Source organism: Nesoenas mayeri (assembly GCF_963082525.1).
Source record: "Nesoenas mayeri genome assembly, chromosome: 1".
Classification (NCBI taxonomy): domain Eukaryota; kingdom Metazoa; phylum Chordata; class Aves; order Columbiformes; family Columbidae; genus Nesoenas; species Nesoenas mayeri.
Window position 1 is genome coordinate 87,206,842 of NC_137541.1, and position 24,138 is coordinate 87,230,979.

Here is a 24,138-nt window from a genome sequence, read left to right on the forward strand (position 1 = left end):
GGGCGGGCGGCCGCGGGTATTATGGGATGCCTGGCTGGACGGTGGCTCCCGGCGACTATTATGGGATGCCTGCCTGGGCGGCCGGGGGGGGGGGAGGTGACTATTATGGGATGCGCACCCGCGGTGTGACTATTATGGGATGTTCTGGGGGTTACTACAGTGTGCCCCCCCCGCCTCCCCTTCCCTTCCCCACTCGAGGGACGTGCCTATTATGGGATGTCGGGCCGCGCTGCCCGGCGCGGGGTCCCGAGCGAGGCGGGGGGGGGGGGGGGGGGAGTGTGTGGAATGAGGGAGTATTATGGGATGCCGGAAAGAAGGGGTGCGAGCCTGGGGAGTATTATGGGATGTTTCTCGGAGGGGGTGTGGGGGGGGGGGGGGGCTGTATTATGGGATGTTCTCGGCGGGAGGGGTTATTATTATGGGATGCCGGGCCGGGCAGTGAGTGGGAAGTTCTGAGGGGAGGGTGAGTATTATGGGATGTCTCTGGGTGTGGGGGGGGGGGGGGGGAGTTGCCGGGGAGACGGAGGCGGGGCCTGTTGCCGGGGTCCCAATGCATATTATGGGATGGAGGCGGGAACGGGGCGGGGCCTGGCCGGGTTTTTAGCCCTTTAAGAGGCGGTGCCGGGGTAGGAGCCATTTTCCCTTCAGCAGCTGCTGCAGCAGCGGCGGCGAGAGAGGAGCAAGGGTCTGGAGCCGGGTGAGGATATGGGAAGGGACGAGGGCGGGCAGGGCCTTCCGTCGCCTCTTGGGGCCTCTCTGCTGGTGGGCGCCCCTCACCGCCGCGCTCCTCGTCGACCCCCAGCCGCAGCTTCCTCCCGGCGCCGCACCGTCCGGCTTACCCGGGCGGCCGCAGGACGTTTCTCCCCTCCCCCACTCGGCACCGCGCCGAGGAGCGGCGGCCCCACCGGTCCCCGCAGCTCCGGCCGGCGCCTGCCGCTGGGCCCCCGCCTCGGTGCGTGTCCCTGGGGAGAGGCGGCCCCTCGCCGCATGCGAGCCGGACTTCCCCGGCCCCGCCCCGCGCCCCCGCCTGGGAGACCGTGGCCCGCCGAGACGCTGCCCCCCCCGCCCCCTCCCGCCACCCCCGCCCTGCGCCGCGCAGCCCCGCTCCGGGCGGGGGCGCGGGTGCGGCGGGCAGCGGAGCGGGGCTGCCGGCGCCGCCGAGCCTGCCCTTGCCTTTTGTGTGCGGCCGGCGGCGGAGGAGCGTGAGGGCGACGCCGGGCTGCCTCTCCGGCCGCGGCTGTGCCAGCCCGGGACCGGCGCGCCAAGTTTGGGCGGGCGAGTTGGGCACTGCCGGCAGCGCCAGTTCCGCCGCTGTCCGCCGTACCGGGCCCCGAGCGGGCTGCCCGCTCCCTGCCACGGCTGGCCAGCAGCCTTCCGGCTGGCCCAAGGTCTCCTTCGTAAGCACAGCTGCCTTCCTAGCCTTGCTACCTTCTCTCAGCCCAAGGTTGAAATAACCGCGGGCACCCGGCTGCGGAGGAGGGGAGAATTTTCCTGTAGGACATCTGTTTTGGTGTCCTCGTCGGAGATGAGTTGCTGACTCAGTTTAATATCTAGTGTCTTCAAAGCCTGTTTCACCACAACTCTAAGCTGGTACTTGCCAGTGTTTCTGTAAGCTCCAAATCCAGCAAAGTTGCTGTCTAAGCTTTCTCATGGATCCTCTTGGTAGCACTATTGCTTGGGAAAACTGAGTTTGGGTCTACTATAACTTTCTGTTTTTCTTTTCAATAAAGTGCTGGCTTGACTGGCAAGAAGACGACGCCCTGTATAAGCCCAGGCCTCCCTTAGTTTGGAGGACATGGCATCGGGCATTGGATCTCCATCGCCGTGCTCAGGGGGCAGTGATGATGATGAGATGGAGATCCTGTTGAACAACGCTATCCCCCAACATCTAGGTATGGAGAACCTGCACAGCATGCATGTGAAATGGGGGTGATGCTGGTCTCAAGCTGAATATGTGAAATAAATGATGTGCAGGGGAATGTCAGTTTTTTACTATGAGTCATGTATGTGTTTTTGATTTTGGTATCCAAGTCGTAGAGTTATATGAAGTGTGAGGCTTGTGGCTTTGTGTCAGGTGGAGCCAATTTTGCTCCAAGCTGTTGCAGGCTGTTGGGGCTCGTGCTTTGAGGAGGTGTTATGGGGTGGAGACAGAGTGTCCAGGTCTGATGAGGTACCAAAATGCCCGTGAGTTTCATATTTTGTGAATGGAGGCCAGGGGGGCGGGTAATATGTGAAAGTGCAGGGTGTCTGACTTACTTTCATCTAGGAACTCAGACCGCCTGATGTCCAGAGCAAAGTGCCTTGGGCTGTTGCGTGACCCACTTTCCTTCATTACCACACCCAGTTATTGAGGTTTCTTGTTCTTGGTTTTTGCTCCATGCTGCTTGTTCACCTTTGCTTTTCTTGTAGTCTTTGTACCTTGCCTTTTCCCCTCATGTTTGCATCCTTGTCATCAATATGAGGCTTGGGTTAGAGCCCTGGGTACTCTTCTGTGTTGGGCTTTTTTATTGTTGCTGCTGTTGATGAATTGCTCTGTGGACCTACATCTGGATGCTCTGCTTTTTTATGAAAAGGAATAATCTACGTCCTGATGTGCTGGACTGTAAGACAGGTTTGAGTTTTCTTACTAACTTGTGGTGTGGTGTTGTAGTGTCATGTAAGAAGAATGGTGCGACTGGAAAGGGAAAATGTTGTGGACTTTTTGGGTTTCTGTTTGTTCAGCATTTTTTCTTAAGCTTTGAGTCTAGGGGTTTCTGGCACCTCTGAAATCTTAGGCGGAAAGGGACTGTCAGTAAGCCTTGAAAGGAAAATCTTGATGAAGAAAGACTGTTTGTTTAAATCCCTGCAAACTAGAGAGCTTTAGGTGATGTGTTGAAAAGGATAGGACACCAGAGACTCTAATTTGGAGCCTAGGGGGAGAAGTGGGATCCCTGGAAGACCTGATGTTGCAGGACCCTGGGAGCAAAGAGGCATCCATTGGTTGGGAATATGGCAGTGGCCAGGCACAGGAGCACAGGTTCGGAGGGCTCAACCTCTGCCATTTCACCCATGGCTGTGGTAGCTCCTTTGACCTGTGGCTTCCTCCATCCTGCCCAGCTCCTGTGGTCAGGAGGCCATTTTCCCTTGGAGGGAGAAGGAGTGACTCTGGCTGTGTGCGGTGGGCGGGGCGGCGGGGGAGGGTGGGTGGCCGGGCTGCGGGAGCAGCCTGCCACAAAGGGAAGGGCTGTCTGGCTGCCCCTGCCCCTCGGGCGGGGACAGGCAGGGAAGGGGGGTGCACAGATGGGAGCCTGCATGGTGGGGAGCTGGCATGTGTTCGTCTGGCTGGGCAGCGAGCTTGCTAGCTGTTGGCGCAGAGAGAAGGGGGTTGAGAGAAGGTTGTGTCAAATCCCTATCAGAATTGCTGAGTAACAACTTTCCTGTGGAGGAGGAAAGTAGTGGCTTATTGGCCTGTATATGTAGGATACCCTCTACTGCTGAAGAGGCTGGATGGCTAGGGATTTATTTGCTGTATGCCCAAGGACTGAAACAGTATCCTCGTCAGGTTCTCAAATGTATTCACTGTTTTGTCTCCTTTAGATGTGGCCATCTATGCTATGCTGTTTCCTTTTCTTGGTGGGCTATGTCAAACTTCTGGTCCCCAAGATCTGAGTGCAACTCTGCTTGGAGGAGGAATATTGTGGAAATAGGTGGTCTTGCAGGGAGCCGGAAACCATGTGTGCAGTGGTAACTTATGATTACCTAGTATCTGTTGTGAACAGTAACAGAGTAAGCTGTTGCAAACACTTTTATGTTTGTAAGTATGTAACAAGATGTAGACAAGTTTAGTGGTCTCTGAGAAGTGGGCTATGCTGTAGAGCAGGAATGGGATTTGAATGAGACATGTCACTTCTTCCCCTCCAGAGCCTGAAGAAGAGCCTGAGGAAGAGCTTCTGTCAGAGGCTGAGACACCCAAAATCAAGAAGAAGAAGAAGCCCAAGAAACTAAAGGAACCCAAAGTGCCCAAGCTCAGCAAGCGTCAGAAGAAGGAGGTAAGGAAAAGGATTTCTAAGGTCATACACTGAAATGGGGATATATGGGGTGTGAGGGTGCTTACTGTCATTGTTGGCCTATGGCAGCAATCCTTTGTATGAACCCTCTAGAGCCTGGGGAGAGGGCAGTGGTTTATCCAGGGTATTTTCTCACAGTTGCCTGATCTTCTCTCTCCCTCCCTCTCCAGCTAGGGGACAGCTCTGGTGAGGGGAATGAGTTTGTGGAGGAAGAAGAGGAGGTTCTACGCTCTGACAGCGAGGGCAGCGACTACACTCCTGGAAAGAAGAAAAAGAAGAAATTAGGGCCCAAGAAGGAAAAGAAAAATAAAGCCAAGCGCAAGGAGGAGGAAGAAGAGGAAGAAGAAGATGATGACTCAAAGGTGAGAAGCTACCATGCTGACTGCCTGCTTCTCATTCCCATGTATCTGATTTTGGGGATCATTGTGCTCTCCATTTCTGATGGCACATGGATTTGGGGCTATTCAGTCTCTTCTTCCTCCTCTAGACCTGCTTGACTTGACCACTTTTCCACCTTGCATTCTTTCCGCTCTTCTGCCTTAAACACCTAGAATGTATGTTGAAGCCAAAGACTTTTTCTACCTCCACTGATGTTCTGTTGAGGTTGTATCCTATGGCAGTGATAAGTGGACAGGGGAAAAAAAAAAATCCCTTGATCATGACTGACTGGATCATTGGTAAATGTGTAAAGTTCTACTCTTTCCTACAGCAGAACTAGAGCTCTTTCTCAGAGTTATTGTGATTCTCTTTGCACAGGAGCCAAAGTCATCTGCTCAGCTCCTGGAAGACTGGGGCATGGAGGATATTGATCATATCTTCACAGAGGAGGATTACCGCACTCTCACCAACTACAAAGCTTTCAGCCAGTTTGTCAGGTAAACTACAAGCCTGCACTTGGAAGGACTCTGGAGCAAAAAAAAAAAAAAAGAGATTGGGCAAGGACTAAGTTCCTTGGGTTTGGAACCTCAGGGTACATTAGAGACACTAATGTCCTACCTAGAGCAAAAACTGAAGCAACAGTAGAATAATTGATCCACATATTTTTTTGTTTTCCGTGGTCAAGATAATGCAAGTCCTCAGTCACAGTCCCCTTTCTTCCTCAGTATGTTAAATTCCATTTTGCTTTCCAAGCCCTTGAGCATTTGCATCCTCCATGGTGTGAAGGATGGGAGTGGAGAGATTCATTTGCTATTGAGATCAGAGATAAGAAAGGAATGTAGTTTGAGATAGAGGTGCTGATGGGGGTGGTGGTGGGGTGGAATAATGATCTAGATTTCAGGGTGGTTCAATAACTTTTCCTTCCTTAACTGTACACAGGCCACTTATTGCAGCAAAGAACCCTAAAATAGCAGTGTCGAAGATGATGATGGTACTGGGAGCCAAATGGAGGGAGTTTAGCACAAACAACCCCTTCAAGGGAAGTTCAGGTGCATCTGTGGCAGCTGCTGCAGCGGCAGCTGTTGCAGTAGTGGAGAGTATGGTGACCAATGTGGATACCGTCCTGCCGCAGCCCCCTGTAGATGTGCCACTCAGGAAAGCCAAGACAAAGGAAGGCAAAGGTGAGGTGAAGAATCTGCTGGGGTGGTAGTGAGTGATGTCAAGGCAGTAGTCTTGCTGACTTGCAGGATTCTCTGTTCCCAGGACCCAATGCCCGTCGGAAGCCAAAGGCCAGTCCTCGTGTTCCTGATATCAAGAAACCTAAAACAAAGAAGGTGGCACCTTTGAAAATCAAACTGGGAGGATTTGGCTCCAAGCGTAAAAGATCATCGGTAAGTGATGCTTCTTTCTTGACTTGAGGAGGAGGTGATGATGTGCTATTAGGTTGGTGCAAAAGGAATCGCAGTTTTTGCATTGTTGAAATTTGCTGTTTGATATTGAAATACATTCTGAAATGTGGTGATGTTATGCATCATTTTAATGCGCTTTTCTTGCTTTATTTTGTTTTGCTACTGACTTATTACTTGCTGTTTATATTTATTTTAGACTATGGAAATGTTAGACAAAAAGCAAATACAAGCAGTTTTCTTATTTGAGTTCAAAATGGGTCATAAAGCAGTGGAGACATCTCACAACATCAACAAAGCATTTGGCCCAGGAACTGCTAACGAATGCACAGTGCAGTGGTGGTTCTAGAAGTTCTACAAAAGATGTGAGAGCATTGAAAATGAGGAGCATAGGGGTTGGTTGGTTGTTGAAAGTTAACAACAACCAGTTGAGAACAATCATCAGAGCTCTTAAAACTACATAAAGTTGCTGAAGAACTCAACCTCAACCATCCTACAGTTGTTTGGCATTTGAAGCAAATTGGGAAGGTGAAAAAGCTTGACAAGTGGGTGCCTCATGAGCTGACCAAAAATTAAAAAAAATAATTGTTTTGAAGTGTTGTCTTCTCTTATTCTATACAATAGAATAGCAACAAACCATTTCTGGATCAGATTGTGACATGCAAGAAAAAGTGGATTTTCTATGACAACTGGTGACAACCAGCTCAGTGGTTGGACTGCGAAGAACCTCTAAAGCACTTCCCAAAGCCAAACCTGCACCAAAAAGAGGTTGTGGTCACTGTTTGGTGATCTGCTGCCAGTCTGATCCATTCCAACTTTCTGAATCCTGGTGAAATCATTCCATGTGAGAAGACTGCTCAGCAAATTCGTGAGATGCACCAAAAACTGTACTGCCTGCAGCCAGCATTGGTCTACGGAAAGGGCCCAGTTCTTCTCCCTAGCAACACCCGACTGAATGTCACAAAGCCAGTGCTTCAAAAGTTGAACGGATTGGGCTATGAAGTTTTGCCTCATCTGCTGCATTCACCAAACATCTCAACTTTTTGCAGGGACAATGCTTCTACAGCCAGCAGGATGTGGAAGATGCTTTCCAAAAGTTTGACAAATCCTGAAGCATGGATTTTTATGCTACAGGAATAAACAAACTCATTTCTTGTTGGCAAAAACATGTTGATTGCAATGGTTCCTATTTTGATTAATAAAGGTGTGTTAGAACCTACTTATAATGATTTAAAATTCACAGTCCAAAACTGGGATTACTTTTGCACCAACCTAATAGAAATGCTGGGGTTTGTGTCTGGTTGCTTGCCCCCAGCATGTGTGCCTGAGTAGCATAGCTTTTTTTTCTTACCTCAGAGTGAAGATGATGATCTGGATGTGGAGTCAGACTTCGATGATGCCAGTATCAATAGCTACTCTGTTTCAGATGGATCTACAAGCCGAAGTAGTCGCAGTCGCAAAAAACTCAAAGCTGGGAAAAAGAAAAAGAAAGGTACCAATGGTTACTGTCAGTTGGAGACAGAAGTATAGCCAAATGTAGGAAGATTAGAGGAGTGTCTGTGCAGAATTCAAATGTTTAACAACATACTTGAGGGAGGAGAATTGTTTATGAAGGAAGAACCTGATATTATTTTTGATAAGGAAAAGTTTTTTAGGAGTTCTTTCTCACCTTGGTAGGGGAACAGACAGAGTGCTGAGTTTCCCTGGCCTCAACTACACTTTTAATTTCATGTGTGGAAGGAGGCAAAATGGGCCTTGTTTTATTCCTGTTCCAGCTCTTGCTCCCTGCCCTGTTTACTTATACAGGTAGAGCGAGAGTTTTGGGTTCTGCTTCTCTATATCACTATGTAGGCTGTTGGGAGAGTACCTTCCCTTCCTGTAGGAAGCCTGTAACTGTGGCTTGTACTGCTGTAACTCCTCATCACCATCTGTAGGTGAGGAGGACTCCACGGTGGCTGTGGATGGCTATGAGACTGATCACCAGGACTACTGTGAGGTGTGCCAGCAGGGGGGAGAAATTATATTGTGTGATACCTGCCCTCGTGCCTACCACATGGTTTGCCTGGACCCAGACATGGAGAAAGCCCCAGAGGGCAAATGGAGCTGCCCACACTGTGTGAGTACTGGATTTCTCCAGACTGTGCAAGAGATCATGGGGTGGGGGTGTCAAGTGACTTGGGGCTGTTCTTTAGTGGTGATAAAATAATCATAAACATGTGATAGTTTGGTTTGGAATTTTTTTGGTTTTTTGTGTTCTGATTTCCCTTTTCTGTAGGAAAAAGAGGGCATTCAGTGGGAAGCAAAGGAAGATAACTCTGAGGGTGAGGAAATCTTGGAGGATGTTGTGGGGGATGCTGAGGAAGAGGATGACCACCATATGGAGTTCTGTAGAGTCTGCAAGGATGGAGGAGAGCTGCTGTGCTGTGATGCCTGTCCTTCATCCTATCATATCCACTGTCTGAATCCCCCATTGCCAGAGATTCCCAACGGAGAGTGGCTGTGTCCTCGCTGCACTGTGAGTTTCTGCCTGTACCATTCTTATTGCTACAAAAGACAATTGATCTAATGCCTTTGGATCATCATTTTCCTGGAAGTGCTTAGTCCTCTGAAGACTATCTTCTCTCCCACTTTTGTCATAAAACATCAACGCCTGGCTTTTTGTGGCTGGATTGTGCCTCATCGGTTGGCTGTTGTCTCCAGACAGCAGGCAGAGTTAGTGCCATTGAGTCTCATAAGGTCTGCCCATGTCCAGAGTAGTTGAGGCAGTTTTGGGTCCAGGATGCCAAGGCTCAATTAATTTTCTTGAATCCTGTATGGATGTAGAAGCAGGAGAATGAGTGTGAGCCTATTCAGTGCTTAAGAAAAATACTTTAAACTGATGCTGAGCCAAACAGATTTTTCGCACAATAAGCTCTGTAATGCCAAGCCCTTTTGTAGTAGATAGTTGAGAGAAATGCGACCCTTTTCCAGGAAGTTCTTGAAATTAAGTATTATAAAGTGGTGTTAGGTGCTTTCACTAGATGATAAGAACTGTTAATATGACGAACCAAAAAAGGTGCTTCAGGACATATCCCTGTGCTGGGATATCTTTTCTGTACAAACTTTCATTAGAGTTGTAGTGGATAGGCTACTGGGCTTGTCAAGCCTAGCAATTTCAGTATTTCATGTAGAACTACTGAATTGGTGTAGCCATGGGGAAACAACTAAATTGAGATACTGAGTTCAGTTTGGGGTTGTCCTAGGAAGAATAAGAAACAAAAAAACCCAAACAAACTGGAGAAAGCTCAAAGAAATGCTGGAGATAAGAGGACAAAAGCTTCCAGATCCAAAAAGCAAATACCATCTGCATAGCAAAACTGTAACTAAGGAAGGGAACTGTAACTCTGTATGTTTCTACTCCTCAGTTGCTTGTATGTTAGAATGTTAGCAGTCTGATATAACAAGCTCGGTTTAACTTTTCAGTGCCCAGCTTTGAAAGGAAAAGTGCAGAAGATCTTGATCTGGAAATGGGGTCAGCCCCCAGTTGGTCCCCCACCACCACGTCCACCTGATGCAGACCCTAATTCTCCTCCACCTAAGCCTCTGGAGGGCCGTCCTGAAAGGCAGTTCTTTGTTAAATGGCAGGGCATGTCCTACTGGCACTGTTCCTGGGTGTCAGAGTTGCAGGTGAGTTGGATGGCTCTAACCACATCATAAAGGTGGATAGTTGGGGGAAAACCTTTTAGATAGTTGGAGTGAAAACACCTACTGACTGCTTCTGTCTTGACTCCAGCTGGAGCTGCACTGCCAGGTCATGTTTCGCAACTACCAGCGCAAAAATGATATGGATGAGCCACCCTCAGGGGACTTTGGAGGGGAAGAGGAGAAAAGTCGAAAGAGAAAAAACAAGGACCCCAAATACGCTGAGATGGAGGAGCGCTTCTATCGCTACGGGATCAAGCCTGAGTGGATGATGATCCACAGGATCCTTAATCATAGGTAGGAGGAGGTAGCAAAGAGGATTTCAACAAAGACCTTTAAGCAGGGCTAAAGAAGAGTGAATGAGCTGAACTGCAGTATGACTGGGGGAAAGAGGGGAAGTTCTTTTGTTGGTATGACAAACATTGTTTTTCTGTTGCTTCATTAAGGGATCCTTTTCCCATTTGAGTGGGTGAATACTGTAGTTTCACTGTGCTTAAGACTTACTGGTTTCTTCTGCAGTGTGGATAAGAAGGGAAATGTCCACTATTTAATTAAATGGAGGGACCTACCCTATGACCAGGCATCCTGGGAAAGTGAGGATGTGGATATCCAAGATTACGACCTCTACAAGCAAGGCTACTGGAATCATAGGTAAGAGAAGTATCTAGAGGTGGTGTTCCTTTCTCTTCCCTCAAGAGAAAATACTGGACTATGTCAGCCCCTAGCATTAACTGGATTAATATATGGAGATAGCCAAGAAGCATCATCTTGCTGCTGACTCCTTATTCCTTTGGGCAGGGACCTTGTGCTGCTGCACCAGTTCATGAAGGTTCCAGCCCTGTTCTCTTGAATTTATATGAGTTGGGTGATTGCCCTTGTATTCTTTGCAATAGTTTTCCCTTGATCTGTTACAAAAGCCATTAAACTTGCATATTCTTCTGTCTCTGTATAGGGAGCTGATGAGAGGTGAAGAGGGCAGGCCTGGTAAGAAGTTAAAGAAAGTGAAGATGCGGAAACTGGAAAGGCCCCCTGAGACTCCCACAGTGGATGTAAGTTACTCTTTATTGCTTAGGTGTCATCTGATATAGCTTCTTATTTTGGGGAGGGAGGCAGGAAGCTCAAGAGCATATGGTTTTGAGTTCTTTCCTGGCCCAAAGAATTAGTGGGTTATAGAACATGCAGACAAAGGCTCACCTTCTCCATTGGGTGAGACACTGGCTGGCTCTTTGTGAAAGGGTTTTACAAAAAAAAAAAAAAAGGCTTTTTGGTGGATGCCTTTAGCCATTTGGGAGTTTTGTCTGGTGCTAGTCTGGTTGAGAAGTCTCATCTGCACTAGGAAATATATGGGTGACTGGAAAAGGAGTCTTGGTAGCTGTCTAGCTAAGGTAAAGGATGTCAATTCTCTTCCTTTCTGCTGTAGCCAACAGTGAAATATGACCGGCAACCAGAGTACCTTGATGTAACGGGAGGGACCTTACATCCCTACCAACTGGAAGGACTGAACTGGCTGCGCTTCTCTTGGGCCCAGGGCACAGATACAATCTTGGCTGATGAGATGGGTCTGGGAAAGACTGTGCAGACAGCCGTGTTCCTGTATTCCTTATACAAAGAGGTGAGAGCTGGGAGATCACTACCCAGGGAGATTCTGCCTGTGTTAGTGGTTGCACTCATCTAATTTTTTTACTGACTCTATTCATAGGGCCACTCAAAGGGTCCCTTCTTGGTGAGTGCCCCACTGTCCACAATCATCAACTGGGAACGAGAATTTGAGATGTGGGCCCCAGATATGTATGTAGTGACCTATGTCGGGGACAAAGACAGCCGGGCCATCATCCGTGAGAACGAATTCACTTTTGAGGATAATGCCATACGTGGAGGCAAAAAAGCATCCAGAATGAAGGTACAGAACTCTGCTGTAACACTAGCCTGAACTGAGAGATGCACTAGACTGGCTTTCAGCAGCTGAGATTCACATGCTCTGATGTGTCTGGGAACAGATTATACCTGTAGTTTCGAAGGAGAAATATCTACAAATTGGTGACTAGTGGACGTTTAGACTCCTGCTCTAGACTGTTTAAACACTCCTACCAGTCTGAACTAATTCAGTACTGGAAAATCCTTGGTGGTTAGTTTTTGTAGGACTTTAGTCTTCCTAGTAAAAGCAAGATGAGAGTTAAAGGGTTTTGTGTGACAGAGAAACAGGACTCCTTTGCTTCCCTTGAAATTGAACTGCATTAAGTGCTAACAGTAATTTAAAGTTCCACAATAAACTACTTATCTTTTTAAGTCTTAGCTTTTTGATGAGCAACTCCTCCAAATCCAGTTTCTGTAACATGCCTCTATTCACTGATTATTTGTTTAACTTCTCTGTTACAATATTTGGCAACTGTCCATAAGTAGCAGGTACTGAGGGAGCTGAGGAGACTTACATGTGTTACGAAAAGAATAATGGGAAATTAAAAAGATAGAATGGTTTGGGTTGTATTTTGAATCTTACGACAGGAATCTGTGGGTGTAAAAAGTTTATGTGCTGTTTGACCAGGCAGGGTTCATCTGTCATGAGGCATTCCCTGATGCCATTGCCATGTTTGTCCTTTGCAGAAGGAGGCTGCTGTGAAGTTCCATGTGCTTCTCACCTCCTATGAACTGATCACAATTGACATGGCCATACTGGGCTCTATTGACTGGGCCTGTCTCATTGTGGATGAAGCTCACAGACTGAAGAACAACCAGTCTAAGGTATAGGGAAACACAGGCCATTTATTGGCATGGTGCATATTCTGGGGGGAAGGGGCAGTGGGTGTTCAAAAGATTAGATATCTGCTCCTAAGCACAAAAGTTTCTTAGTCATTTTTTCAATAGTAAATATGATGTGTTACTAGAAAAAAAAAAAAAATCAACATCCTTCCTTTGGAAGTTGATTGTCATTGACAACAACTTCACATATCACTGGTTAAAACATCTTTCTCTCTCGGTGAGTAGGCATTTAGTGTACACTGGTAAACAGAAAAACCTGGATGTCATTGTTGCTCTCAAATACAAACTGGCTTATCTGAAAGCAGATAATATATCTGTACCACCTCTCTTCTGGAAAGGCTTACCATACTGAGCATAAAAAAAGTGTCATGAGCACAGTTATCCTGCTTCCAGAGTAGGCTTGCTCTCTGCATTCACTTAGCTTTGTAGCAGAATTAATTGGGTGTTATAGAAATGGGAGAGGTGGGCAGAGGTGTTTAAAAAATGGTTGGGTAGATGCTGAAAGCTACATAGCTGCTTTCATATGAGGCTGCACCTTAACTAAGCTTGTTCGAATTCGACTTGACTGTACTTTCTTAATTCAGCCCCTCCCTAAGTCCTTGTACCTTAATTCGGGTATTGATTTGTCTGTCTTCAGCTGGGTTGTACTCAATATGCTAAAAACAATTGTTATTGGGCATACAGTTCTATAGGGCTTTGGAGACTGTGTAAGACAAAATTGGCTCTTTATTTTTCTTTTTTCAATTGTTGTTTAAATTGCTCTGGATCTTGGTGTGAGGTGTCTTTCCAAGACATCACAGCTGTTCTTGCAGTCCAATTTCTGGATCTATTTTTTATTAAAGGTACTAAGACTGGATGCCATTCTATGCTTAGCATTGAAATTATTGGAAGTAGTAATGAATGCTTACTAGTGATATTCATTAATTGAAAGGGGATGTAAAGGCTCAAGGTTACATTATGACTAATAGTTAGAATTGGTTATCCAATAAGACCATTAAGTCTGCCTTTTTCTAGAGCAGTTTCTTGGCCCATAAGGACAGCTTCAGGTGTTTGCAAGACAGGCCAAACACTCTTGGCAGATTGCAGTTATCTACCAAAGTTTTGCAGATACAATCAGTAACTTCCATATTTTATTCTAAAATGATAGTGGTTTTTTACTATAACTATGTAGAAAGATAAACCCCTGTGGAGGCAACTAGAAGGATCATTCTGGTGTGATAACCAAAACATAAGTGATAGTGGGCTTCTCTTCTTTCTGTTTGTGGGGTTTTTTGTTGTTTGCCATATACAAGCTACTTTCATTAAGTCTGACCTTGTATTATGTGAAGTGTAAAATAAGCAAAGAAGTGGCCAAGCTCTTATATAAATTACTGCTTTATTGTCAATTTGTGCTGGTGAGCATGATACACTTGTGCTTTTCAGTCCAGTGCTTCAGCTGCTCACTACTTATATCTGGGATTATTTCGTTGTAACCAGCACAAATTACCTTAAAGATGTGCTGGCAAACCCTTAGTTCTTTTTCTCCTCTGCTTGTTCAGAGCTCTGGAATATTGCCAGGATTGATATGAATAGGAAGAGTGACTTAGCTATTTCTAGAATTCTCAAGGCAGTGTGGTTATAAGAATCTGGAACACTAATTTAGCAAGAAAAAAATACATAGTATGGCACTCTGGAAATGACTGGTGGTCTGAAAGGGCTGGTAACTTACCAGAGCAAAGGAAACCTACCAGCACCTGATGGCTTGTAGGATTTGCTGCAGTTATGTTTTAGCTGTGCAGAACAATGATCCAAATGAGATCAGTCTCGTGACCCTGACTGGAATGTGAACTACTTGGAACTCTTGTCCAAACAGCTGATGTCCTCCAAATTGAACCATAGCTTGATGTCAGCTTTTTTTATCTAGAGTATTTTTTTTTGTAGGCCTATGACTTAATAAATCTTTGACATGTTTGTGTGTTTTGTTTTGTTTGTGGTTTTTGTTGGTTGGTTGGGTTTTTTTTTGTGGTGTTGGTTGGTTTGGGATTTTTCCCCACCATTTTTTCTCTGCTTTCTACTTCCCAGTTCTTCCGGGTGCTAAATGGTTACTCCCTCCAGCACAAACTGCTGCTTACAGGAACTCCCCTGCAGAACAACCTGGAAGAACTGTTCCACCTGCTGAACTTCCTGACACCAGAGAGATTCCAGTATGTCTTGCAGCACAAGTCAGCCTGCCTGTCTTGTTGTTCCTATTCTCTTCCTTGTTTTTGTTTTTTGTTCTTTTTTTTCTCTCTTTCCTTTGTGTCTCTGAGTGGCTGTTTCTTTGCAGTAACTTGGAGGGCTTCCTAGAAGAGTTTGCAGATATTGCCAAGGAAGACCAGATCAAGAAGCTGCATGACATGTTGGGCCCACACATGCTGAGGCGTCTCAAAGCTGATGTTTTCAAGAATATGCCGTCAAAGACGGAACTCATTGTCAGAGTGGAGCTGAGCCCCATGCAGAAGTGAGTGTGGGGATGAAGAGAGCACCTGCTGTTGAACTACTCTTGCTCTGTTCTGCTGTTTCAAAGAGGATGCTGAAACAGCCTCATCCTCACTATAGGGCTTTCTATGCAGTGGATAGGAGGAAGATCTCTTGCTGCCACTACAGCAGAGGGAGGACTAATCCTGTGCTCTGATCTAAGGGATAGAGAGGTGGTGAATGTCACTGGCAGAGCCTAGGTAGCTGGCAGGTAATGCCAGGACTTGTGCAGAGTTCAGCAAGAGAGTATGTTAGTCATTCTCATGAAGAGTGTCTAAGTTGTCTCTTTTTTTTTTTTTTTTCTCCCCTTTTCAGGAAATATTATAAATACATTTTGACAAGAAACTTTGAGGCGCTGAATGCACGGGGTGGTGGTAACCAAGTCTCCTTGCTCAATGTTGTTATGGATCTGAAGAAGTGCTGTAACCACCCCTACCTCTTCCCTGTGGCTGCTATGGTATGTCTAATCACTTATTCTGTGTATGCCACTGGCTGTTATCAGGGAGCTGGTTAGCTCCCTAATGAAGGATGGAGGAAGCTCCCCTTCCTCTCTTTCTGCTTCTGTTTTTTTATCCTGTCGTTATATAGACCCAAAATGCTGGAAGGCCTTTCCTCTTCCAGTATCTTTGTATGACAGGTAGAATCTATCTTGTGACTCATGCAGGACAGTGAAGACAGTAAGAGTAATGGACTTAAGTCAGTAAGAAAGAGGAGGGCATCTAGGAATCAAATTGCAAGAAAAGAGGCACAGGGTGGCACTGATGTTTCTTACAAGTAGTACTACATGTTGCAGTTGTGCCATGCTGAATGACCAGAAATGAGTCAGCATCTGATGAACACAACCAGACGCTAAGACCAAGCTACATCCCTTCAAGTTGTTTTCTTCCTCTTCTCCTTACTCCTTTTCTCTTTTCCTTCTCAGGAAGCTCCAAAAATGCCAAATGGCATGTATGATGGTAGTGCTCTTATTCGAGCCTCTGGAAAACTGTTGCTGCTGCAGAAGATGTTGAAGAACCTTAAGGAGGGAGGTCACAGGGTGCTCATATTCTCTCAGGTATATGGGGAAAAAAATTAAGGCTGGGAATTCTTTCTCTGAGAAAGCAGGCTATTGATCCAGTATCCCCTTGCCTCTCACTCTTCTGTGGTGGTGTTTTTCTGATGTGTAGATGACTAAAATGTTGGACCTTCTAGAAGACTTTTTGGAACATGAAGGGTACAAATATGAGCGGATTGATGGAGGAATCACAGGGAACATGCGTCAGGAGGCTATTGATCGTTTCAATGGTACGGAGTTTCTAACTTTCTCTGCAAAAGGAAAACTGTTGCCTAGTATGTGCTTAGTGGTCAACATGGGATTGTTGTGGCCCAAGTCTTCCATTACTCTCCTGGAATCCTAAATTAGGAGTGATTTTCTGCCCCCACCACCCAAACTTATGTGGATCAGATGCAAATCCTTGTTTGAGTAATGCACTCTCCCTTGTTTACTTTTGTTCTCTCCTTTTATTGAAGCTCCTGGTGCTCAGCAGTTCTGCTTTCTGCTTTCTACTCGAGCTGGGGGTCTTGGTATTAACTTGGCCACAGCAGATACTGTGATTATCTATGATTCAGACTGGAACCCCCACAATGACATCCAGGTGAGTCTGAATGAGACCACTCACTATGGAGTAATCCTGAGGAAGCAGAGAAACAAAATGATCAGGAGGAGTGAAGGAATGTGACACTTTCCTTCTAGAAATATAAAAAGTTAGAGCAATGAGGATGGGTAGAGTGGGGAATGAAAGCATGGAGGGTTCTTCTAGGGCCCAGCCTTCACTAATATGAAGAGCCAACATGAAGGCAACTGGGAAATTTGTTGGAGGTAGGTGGGGTGTATCAGACTACAGCTTGTATAGCTCTGAACTGTTCTGAGCACATCTCTTTTCTAGGCCTTCAGTCGTGCACACAGAATTGGACAGAACAAGAAAGTGATGATATACCGCTTTGTGACAAGGGCCTCAGTGGAGGAGCGTATCACTCAGGTGGCCAAGAAGAAAATGATGCTAACTCATCTGGTAGTGAGACCAGGGTTGGGCTCCAAGACAGGCTCCATGTCCAAGCAGGAACTTGATGACATTCTCAAATTTGGCACTGAAGAGCTCTTCAAGGATGAGGCTACTGAGGGGGGTGAGTGCCTGAGAGTAGAACTGAAGAAGGTGGGGAGGTCTGGCTCCTTATTTAGTGAGCAACTGTAGGCACAGTGCTGGTTATAGCCCTTTAGAGAGGTCTAGGGTGGCATTCCTTTTCCCTCGTCCCTTGAGATCCACATGAGAGCTCTGTCTATTCTTTTCCCTCAGGGGATAACAAGGAAGGTGAGGACAGCAGTGTCATCCACTATGATGACAAAGCAATTGAGCGTCTATTGGATCGGAACCAGGATGAAACAGAAGATACAGAACTTCAGGGCATGAATGAGTATCTCAGCTCCTTCAAAGTGGCCCAGTATGTGGTTCGTGAAGAGGAGATGGGGGTGAGTATGAGGTGGATGTCAGCTAGTATCTTCTGCTAAATGATGTAGGATCAATTAAGCAAATTGAGCTCTGATGCTTTTAAGGGCAAACAGGCATAAATCTACTTAGGTTGGGATTTGGAGTGTAGGGCTCTAAATTTATTACCTCTCTGTGGCAGGAGGAAGAGGAGGTTGAACGGGAGATCATTAAGCAGGAGGAGTCAGTGGATCCTGATTACTGGGAGAAACTGCTGCGTCACCATTATGAACAGCAACAGGAGGATCTGGCCAGGAATCTGGGCAAGGGCAAACGTATTCGCAAGCAAGTTAACTACAATGATGGCTCACAGGAGGACAGAGGTACAAATCTGCAGGAACATGGGGGAGAAATGGGTGAAAGTATATGTTGCTGGGAGGTAACGGAGTAGCGTCTCAGGCTCACATGCTGTTTTCCTTTCAGACTGGCAGGATGACCAGTCAGATAATCAGTCAGACTATTCAGTTGCTTCTGAAGAAGGAGACGAGGACTTCGATGAGAGGTCTGAAGGTAAGTTCTGGTGAAGCCAGAGTTCTTGGGTCACTTACTCAGAGTGTGGGAACAGCTGGATCTTGATTTGGGCCATTTATACACTTTGGTGCTGTTCTGCAAGGGAAATATTCACACCTCCTTAGCTGCATTTCTCTCTTCAGCAGCTCGTCGGCCTAGCCGCAAAGGCCTGAGAAACGATAAGGATAAGCCTCTGCCTCCCTTACTTGCCCGTGTGGGAGGGAACATTGAGGTAAGTAGTACCAGGGTAGGTGTTTGCATCCCAACTGCTTCTATATGGCCATTGCCATATCTGTCTGTCTTCTCCATTCTAGGTCTTGGGTTTCAATGCCCGCCAGCGGAAAGCCTTCCTCAATGCTATCATGCGCTATGGAATGCCACCTCAGGATGCCTTCACCACTCAGTGGCTTGTTCGGGACCTCCGTGGCAAGTCAGAGAAAGAGTTCAAGTGAGTCTGCAGTAGGCAGGGATGTGGAAGGTTGTCAACATCTGATCCCTTTGGGGAAGAAAGGGAATTGAGCCTTTTTTTGGCATTTCCTTAGCAATGACATAATTTCCTTAATGTATTAGTTGATTCTTTGTGGAGAAATGAAGTATAAGCTGGGGAGAGACTAGGAGGTTGTTCCTAGTTCTCTTCTTTGGACTCAACTTGCCAGTCATCAAAAGCAAATGCTTTTAGAGAAGTAGCATGGCCACACAAGCATGTAATGAATGTTCTGAGTCTTTTTTGGCTTTATGGTTGTTTCTGGTTCAAGATTGAGTCAGCTGTGTGTCCTTTATGCATGTAGTAATTCTGTTGGGAAATTCTCCCTTGAAAGGAGGTTGGAACCCCAGAACTTGTGTTACTACAGGTTAGGAGTCTCGGGGTGATTTTCCTTATATGTTGGAAGGAATCTGATAATGTCTGTCTCTAGCTAACGTGGTTTATAGTCTAATTGCTTGTCTCTTAACTGCTCCAGGGCCTATGTCTCGCTGTTCATGCGTCATTTATGTGAACCTGGAGCTGATGGTGCAGAGACCTTTGCAGATGGGGTCCCACGGGAAGGTCTTTCTCGACAGCATGTCCTTACTCGCATTGGGGTCATGTCTCTTATACGCAAAAAGGTAGGTACCTGGCAGACCAGTGGAGCCTTCACTCTCTATACAACTTGTCACTGGGGTCCTGAGCTAGTGAGTTACATCTCCTTTCACACATATTTTAGTTGTATGCCAAGTAGTCTGTCACTTCTGGTTTGAGAATGAGCTTTGTATGACTTCCAATGATATGTCTTTCTGTGTCATGTAGGTGCAGGAGTTTGAGCATGTGAATGGCCGTTGGAGTATGCCAGAACTAGCAGAGATAGAGGAGAACAAGAAACTTTCACAGCCAAGCTCACCCTCTCCCAAAACTCCAACTCCTTCAACACCAGGGGATACGCAACCAAATACACCTGCCCCTGTCCCTCCACCTGGTGAGAGCTCCTCTCTTGCACAGTCCTGTGTCCTGACCCCATCCTGGCTGTTCCCCTCACCAGACCTGTGGTGGTGGGGCTTGGGGGTGGACACAGATCAACTTACCTCTCATGTTAGGAGGGTTGCCAAAGACATGTGTGAGCCCTTAAAGGCAAGAGAGGACACTAACTTTCCTTGGATAATCTGACATCAGTAAAAAGAGGAGCCCTACATTTGTACTGAACAGGAAAGGGAAGGGGGGGTCATCTTGAGTGGTGTTGGTCCTATTTTGATGGGCCTAATCTCTGGCAGCAAAGGGATGTGAGCTTAGTAACAGTGAGGGGAAGACCTTACTGATTGGCTTCTCTTCTTTTGTCTGCTGTGCTGCTCTGTGGTGGGTAATACACAGAAGAAGGAGTAAAAGTAGAAGAAGGAGCCAGTGCAAAGGAGCAAGGAGAGCCATCTGAGCCAGAGAAAGAACTCGGTGCCTCTGCTACTGAATCAGAGGTCCCTATGGAGGTGAGTGCTGGATTGTTTGTTTGCCTTGTGCAATTGCAAATGTCTCTGCTTCTGCCCCCTCTTCTGTGTTGTTAAGCTGCTGAGACAGAGGTGTGTTCTTGGAATTATATTTGAAGATAATTCTCAGGTCCTCAAAACTGGCCTGACAGTTTTGTGCATCTTTGCTTTCCAAACTGCTGTGACTGTCTTCTGTTTCCATGCACTGCTTCACCTCGCTTCTCATTGATTTCTGTCCTCAGCAATGTGTCCAGCCTGTGGAGACACCACCACAGGAAGCAAAATCCCCGGTGAACCCCACAGAAGCAGATGAAAAAAAAGTAGAAGAACCAGAGGTGAAGGAAAGACCAGATGAGCCAATGGAAGTAGAAAGCAAAGGTATCTCTAGGGAAACTGTTAAATACCTTGAACAGCAATTAACCCCTCCCTTCCTCCTCAAATACTGTTTTTCCTAAAGTTGTATCTTGTTTGCTTCAGTACTTCATCGTAAAGAAATGTGTGTAATTGTAGACAATTAGTGGGGCTTTTCTCCAGGGCTTTGAACAAGGAGTTAGGGAACAGTAGTAGGTTTCACAGGCTGAAGAACAAAACCTTGGGCTTGCATGTTGCCCTACATCTCATGTTCCCCTTCTCTCCTGCAGCTGATGCGGAGAAAGTGGAAGACAGAACACCTATTGAGAATCCCCCTGAACCTCCTATAATCACTCTGGATGAGAAAGGTGAGTCATGAGATCATAGTTCTATTCTCTTCCTTAACTCCTCTCCTGCAAGGATTCCTTGTGGGTCCAACTTGCTGTGGTATCTGCCATGTTCTTTCTAATAATTTCCTATGTATACAGATGAGAAAAAGGATGATGATAAGAGAGATGTGGTGATGCTGCAGAACGGAGAGATGCTGAAAGAGTCAGTAGATGAAAGGCACAAGAAGGGAGTAAAGCAGCGCTTCATGTTCAACATAGCAGACGGTGGCTTCACTGGTATGAGAAATCTTTTTATGTTTGAACTTGTTTATATGCCCCTGCTTGTGTTTGTGAAATAACTTTAAACTCTTCTGGTGTCTCTTGCCTTTCCAGAACTACACTCCCTGTGGCAGAATGAAGAGCGAGCTGCAACTGTCACAAAAAAGACCTATGAGATCTGGCATCGGCGGCATGACTACTGGCTCCTTGCTGGAATTATCAAGTATCCTTACTCTGCCAGTTCTCTCCCCATGTACATAAGCTGTCACGCTGAAGGTGACTGTTCTGTGTCTGACTGGAGAACATTAAGTGAGAGAGTGCTTTATCTTCTTTCACAAGAGTGAAAGGGATGGTGGGAGGAGGTGTTTCCTGCCAGCATAGTTAAGACTTAGCAGGACATAGTTCTCATTCCTTTTCCTTGGCTCCTGTTCCTCCCCTTTCTGCACCCCCTTTCCCCACCCCCTCTTGAGAACTGCATCTGCCTGGGCTGTGTATTCCCTTGTTCTCACATTGCCTTTGTTTGCCTGAGCTCATCCCATCTCAGTCATGGCTATGCCCGTTGGCAGGATATTCAGAATGATCCACGTTACGCCATCCTCAATGAACCCTTCAAGGGTGAGATGAACAGGGGTAACTTCCTGGAAATAAAGAATAAGTTCTTGGCAAGGAGATTTAAGGTAAGGATTTATCTTCAATGTGATAAGGGTCTTTCAGCCAGCTGGACCTCTAAGAACAAGAGCTTGCTGTTCTGAGTTTCTGCTAAGAAAGTGAAGCCTTCTGCAGTGCCTTTCTTTTTAGGGGGAACGAGAGGTGAGGGAATAAGCAATATCTCTCAGGATCATGCAGTAGCTCCACGATAGGAGCTCCCTTTACTCTAGAACTGGTATTCAGGAGCTTCATTCAGTGCTCTCCAATTTTTTATTGAAAACAGGTATGCAGGAGGCTTATGGCTTAAGTGTCTGTTTCCATCACAGCTTCTGCTTGGTGTGCAACAGCCCACTCAGTGTGCCTAAGCAGAATGTAGAACCACCATATGAATTGGTGAAAGGGTTTCCTTCAGTCTCTACTGCAGCCTATTTGGAAGCGTCTATAGCTTAGTTCTGGGAGTGACTTAAGACCAGCTCAAATAATGGCCATGTAGTTCTCAGTCTTGGGGCAAAATGTTAATTCAGAGTAGTCTGTCCAATCAGTTCTGCACTAACAGCATTCAAATTGATTTCTCCAAATGTCCCTGCATGCTTAACAGTTTTTAGACTTTGTATGAGCATGGGATACTTCTCACTTGGATTCAAAGAGAAAGCTTTATTCCCTTTGCTCCATAAGAAAGTAAAATAGCAATCAACTTGGTCTTTAAAAAGAACCTGAGGAGGAATGAGAATCCTGCAGAATTTATAGCAGTCTTCTATTAAACTAGATGTAGCCTAGTTTTTTTTTTTTCTGTACCTGGCCTAGCCTAATGGAGTCGTTAGTTGTTTGGGGCTCTTTAGGCTTTATTCAACATAAACAGAAGCTGGTGGAAGGAGGTTCAGCTGCAGGATCTCACATGAGATAGTGAAGAACTGGATCAGGAGAGACTAGGGGTGTGAACACGCTGCCTTTTGGGCAACTGCTTAAAGAATTTTTCTCATTACTGTCACATCTTGCAGCTCCTGGAGCAAGCGCTGGTGATTGAGGAGCAGTTGCGGCGAGCTGCCTATCTGAACATGTCAGAAGACCCATCTCATCCATCTATGGCTCTGAACACACGTTTCGCAGAGGTGGAATGCCTGGCTGAGAGCCACCAGCACCTCTCCAAGGAGTCAATGGCTGGGAATAAACCAGCCAACGCGGTGCTGCACAAAGGTAATGCAGTATATTAAATAGGCTGGGATAGGTGTTCAGCATCGCTGTCCTCTCTGGTCTTTTCCCTGTGGGGCATCCCTTTTCCCTCTGAACAGATGTCCCTTTTGCTTCCAGTTCTGAAGCAGCTGGAGGAGCTGTTGAGTGACATGAAGGCAGATGTGACTCGTTTGCCTGCCACCATTGCCCGTATCCCCCCTGTGGCAGTGCGCCTCCAGATGTCCGAGCGCAACATCCTCAGCCGGCTGGCCAACCGCAGTAGTGAGCCCCCTCCGCCACCCCCTCCCCAACAAGTGCGTACCCTCTCAGGGGGGAGTGGGGACTGCATGGGGAAAGCTGAGGCCCGTTGACCAGCCATTGAGTCTCAGATCGTCTTCTCTCACCCCACAGGTGGCCCAGCAGCAGTGAGTCACTGGCCCAGTGCTGTTGACCTTTCAGCCAAGCTGAAGTGACCCCTCCCCCACCCCACACCCCTTCACACTCTACCCCTCTGCCTGACATTCCTGACTGGGTGCTGTTTCCCTCCATGGAAGCTGCTGCGCAGGTCTCAGGGAGGAGAAGAATCTCCTGCCTCCGCAGCCAGCCCGTTGGAGCAAGGAGTGTGCTTAGGAGAGAGGGGCATGGATGTATGATGGACTCTGTACATAGTGACTGGAGGCCACAGCGCCATGTCTGTTACACGGAGAACCTGGCTGCGTTGCTCGCTGCCTCCGCCTGGAATTCCAGTTTTTGTTTTTAATTTTATTTTGAGTTTGTTTACTAAGAAGAGTGCACAGGTGAGACCAAGCAACAGCCAGGACAGAGACAAAGCTACCTCCATCAAGATCCTTTTTAATACAAAAACTGACTGGACTTGTCCACTAATAAGCAGCTTGAAGACAAAAACAAACGAAAAAGAAAAAAAAAGAAAAAACAGAGAAAAACCTTGGTAAACTGAAAAATAAAGTTTCCTTGTATTTTATTTTGTTGCCTCTATTTAACAGAAGAGGGGTGGGGTAAGTACTTCGCCTTGTGTGAGAGTGACCAATCACCTTTCACAGAATCACAGAATGTTCAGGATTGGAAGGGACCTCAAAAGATCATCTAGTGCCCCAATGGAGCAGGAACGCCTAGGTGAGGTTACACAGGAAGGCATCCAGGTGGCTTTTGAATGTCTCCAGTGAAGGAGACTCCACAACCTCCCTGGGCAGCCTGTTCCAGTGCTCTGTCACCCTCACTGAGAATAAGTTTGTTCCTAAATTTAAGTGGAACCTCTTGTGTTCCAGTTTGAGCCCAGTGGTTGTCACCAAGAAGAGCCTGGCTCCATCCTCATGCCACTCCCCCTCTATATATTTATGAACATTACTGAGGTCACCCCTCAGTGATATGGTGATAGCTCAGTGATAACCCTCAGCAGTCCCTGCATGATTCCTGAGGAGTCAGGAATGTCCTTTTCCTGCGTACAGCAGGGTTTGTTGTATACCATGCGTCTATAAATTCTTTCTTCCTCTGTGTATATGCTGCAAGCTTCCTTCTCTAGAGCCTGCTTTTCCTTACTGGTCCTAAGGCTGCACCCGGATGCCCGGGGCTGGAAGCAGGGCCGCTCCCCCCTACCCTG

General features: G+C 46.7%; 1 protein-coding gene across 5 annotated transcripts; it reads left to right on the top strand.

Annotated features, from left to right (window-relative positions):
• Positions 1-635: 635 nt before the first annotated feature.
• CHD4 (chromodomain helicase DNA binding protein 4) lies at positions 636-23,798 on the top strand. Of its 5 annotated transcripts, none has more exons than XM_080348206.1 (40): positions 636-697; positions 1,731-1,892; positions 3,901-4,028; positions 4,217-4,408; positions 4,803-4,921; positions 5,364-5,605; positions 5,688-5,815; positions 7,187-7,322; positions 7,765-7,946; positions 8,106-8,345; positions 9,293-9,496; positions 9,603-9,808; positions 10,031-10,162; positions 10,464-10,560; positions 10,932-11,123; positions 11,211-11,411; positions 12,113-12,250; positions 14,330-14,451; positions 14,574-14,747; positions 15,080-15,221; positions 15,687-15,818; positions 15,931-16,048; positions 16,274-16,398; positions 16,690-16,927; positions 17,098-17,270; positions 17,429-17,609; positions 17,686-17,796; positions 17,940-18,028; positions 18,111-18,244; positions 18,756-18,900; positions 19,082-19,247; positions 19,637-19,746; positions 19,986-20,121; positions 20,385-20,462; positions 20,583-20,720; positions 20,817-20,925; positions 21,247-21,379; positions 22,349-22,544; positions 22,659-22,834; positions 22,910-23,798. In XM_080348206.1, the coding sequence occupies exons 2-40, from the start codon at positions 1,796-1,798 to the stop codon at positions 22,991-22,993; spliced, it is 5,844 nt and encodes a 1,947-aa protein (XP_080204332.1). In that variant the 5' UTR covers positions 636-697; positions 1,731-1,795; the 3' UTR covers positions 22,994-23,798. The 5 variants fall into 5 exon arrangements, with proteins under 5 accessions (XP_080204332.1, XP_080204334.1, XP_080204333.1 ...); XM_080348208.1 differs by having other exon boundaries at positions 19,640-19,746; XM_080348207.1 differs by having other exon boundaries at positions 17,943-18,028.
• The last annotated feature ends 340 nt before the right edge of the window (positions 23,799-24,138 follow it).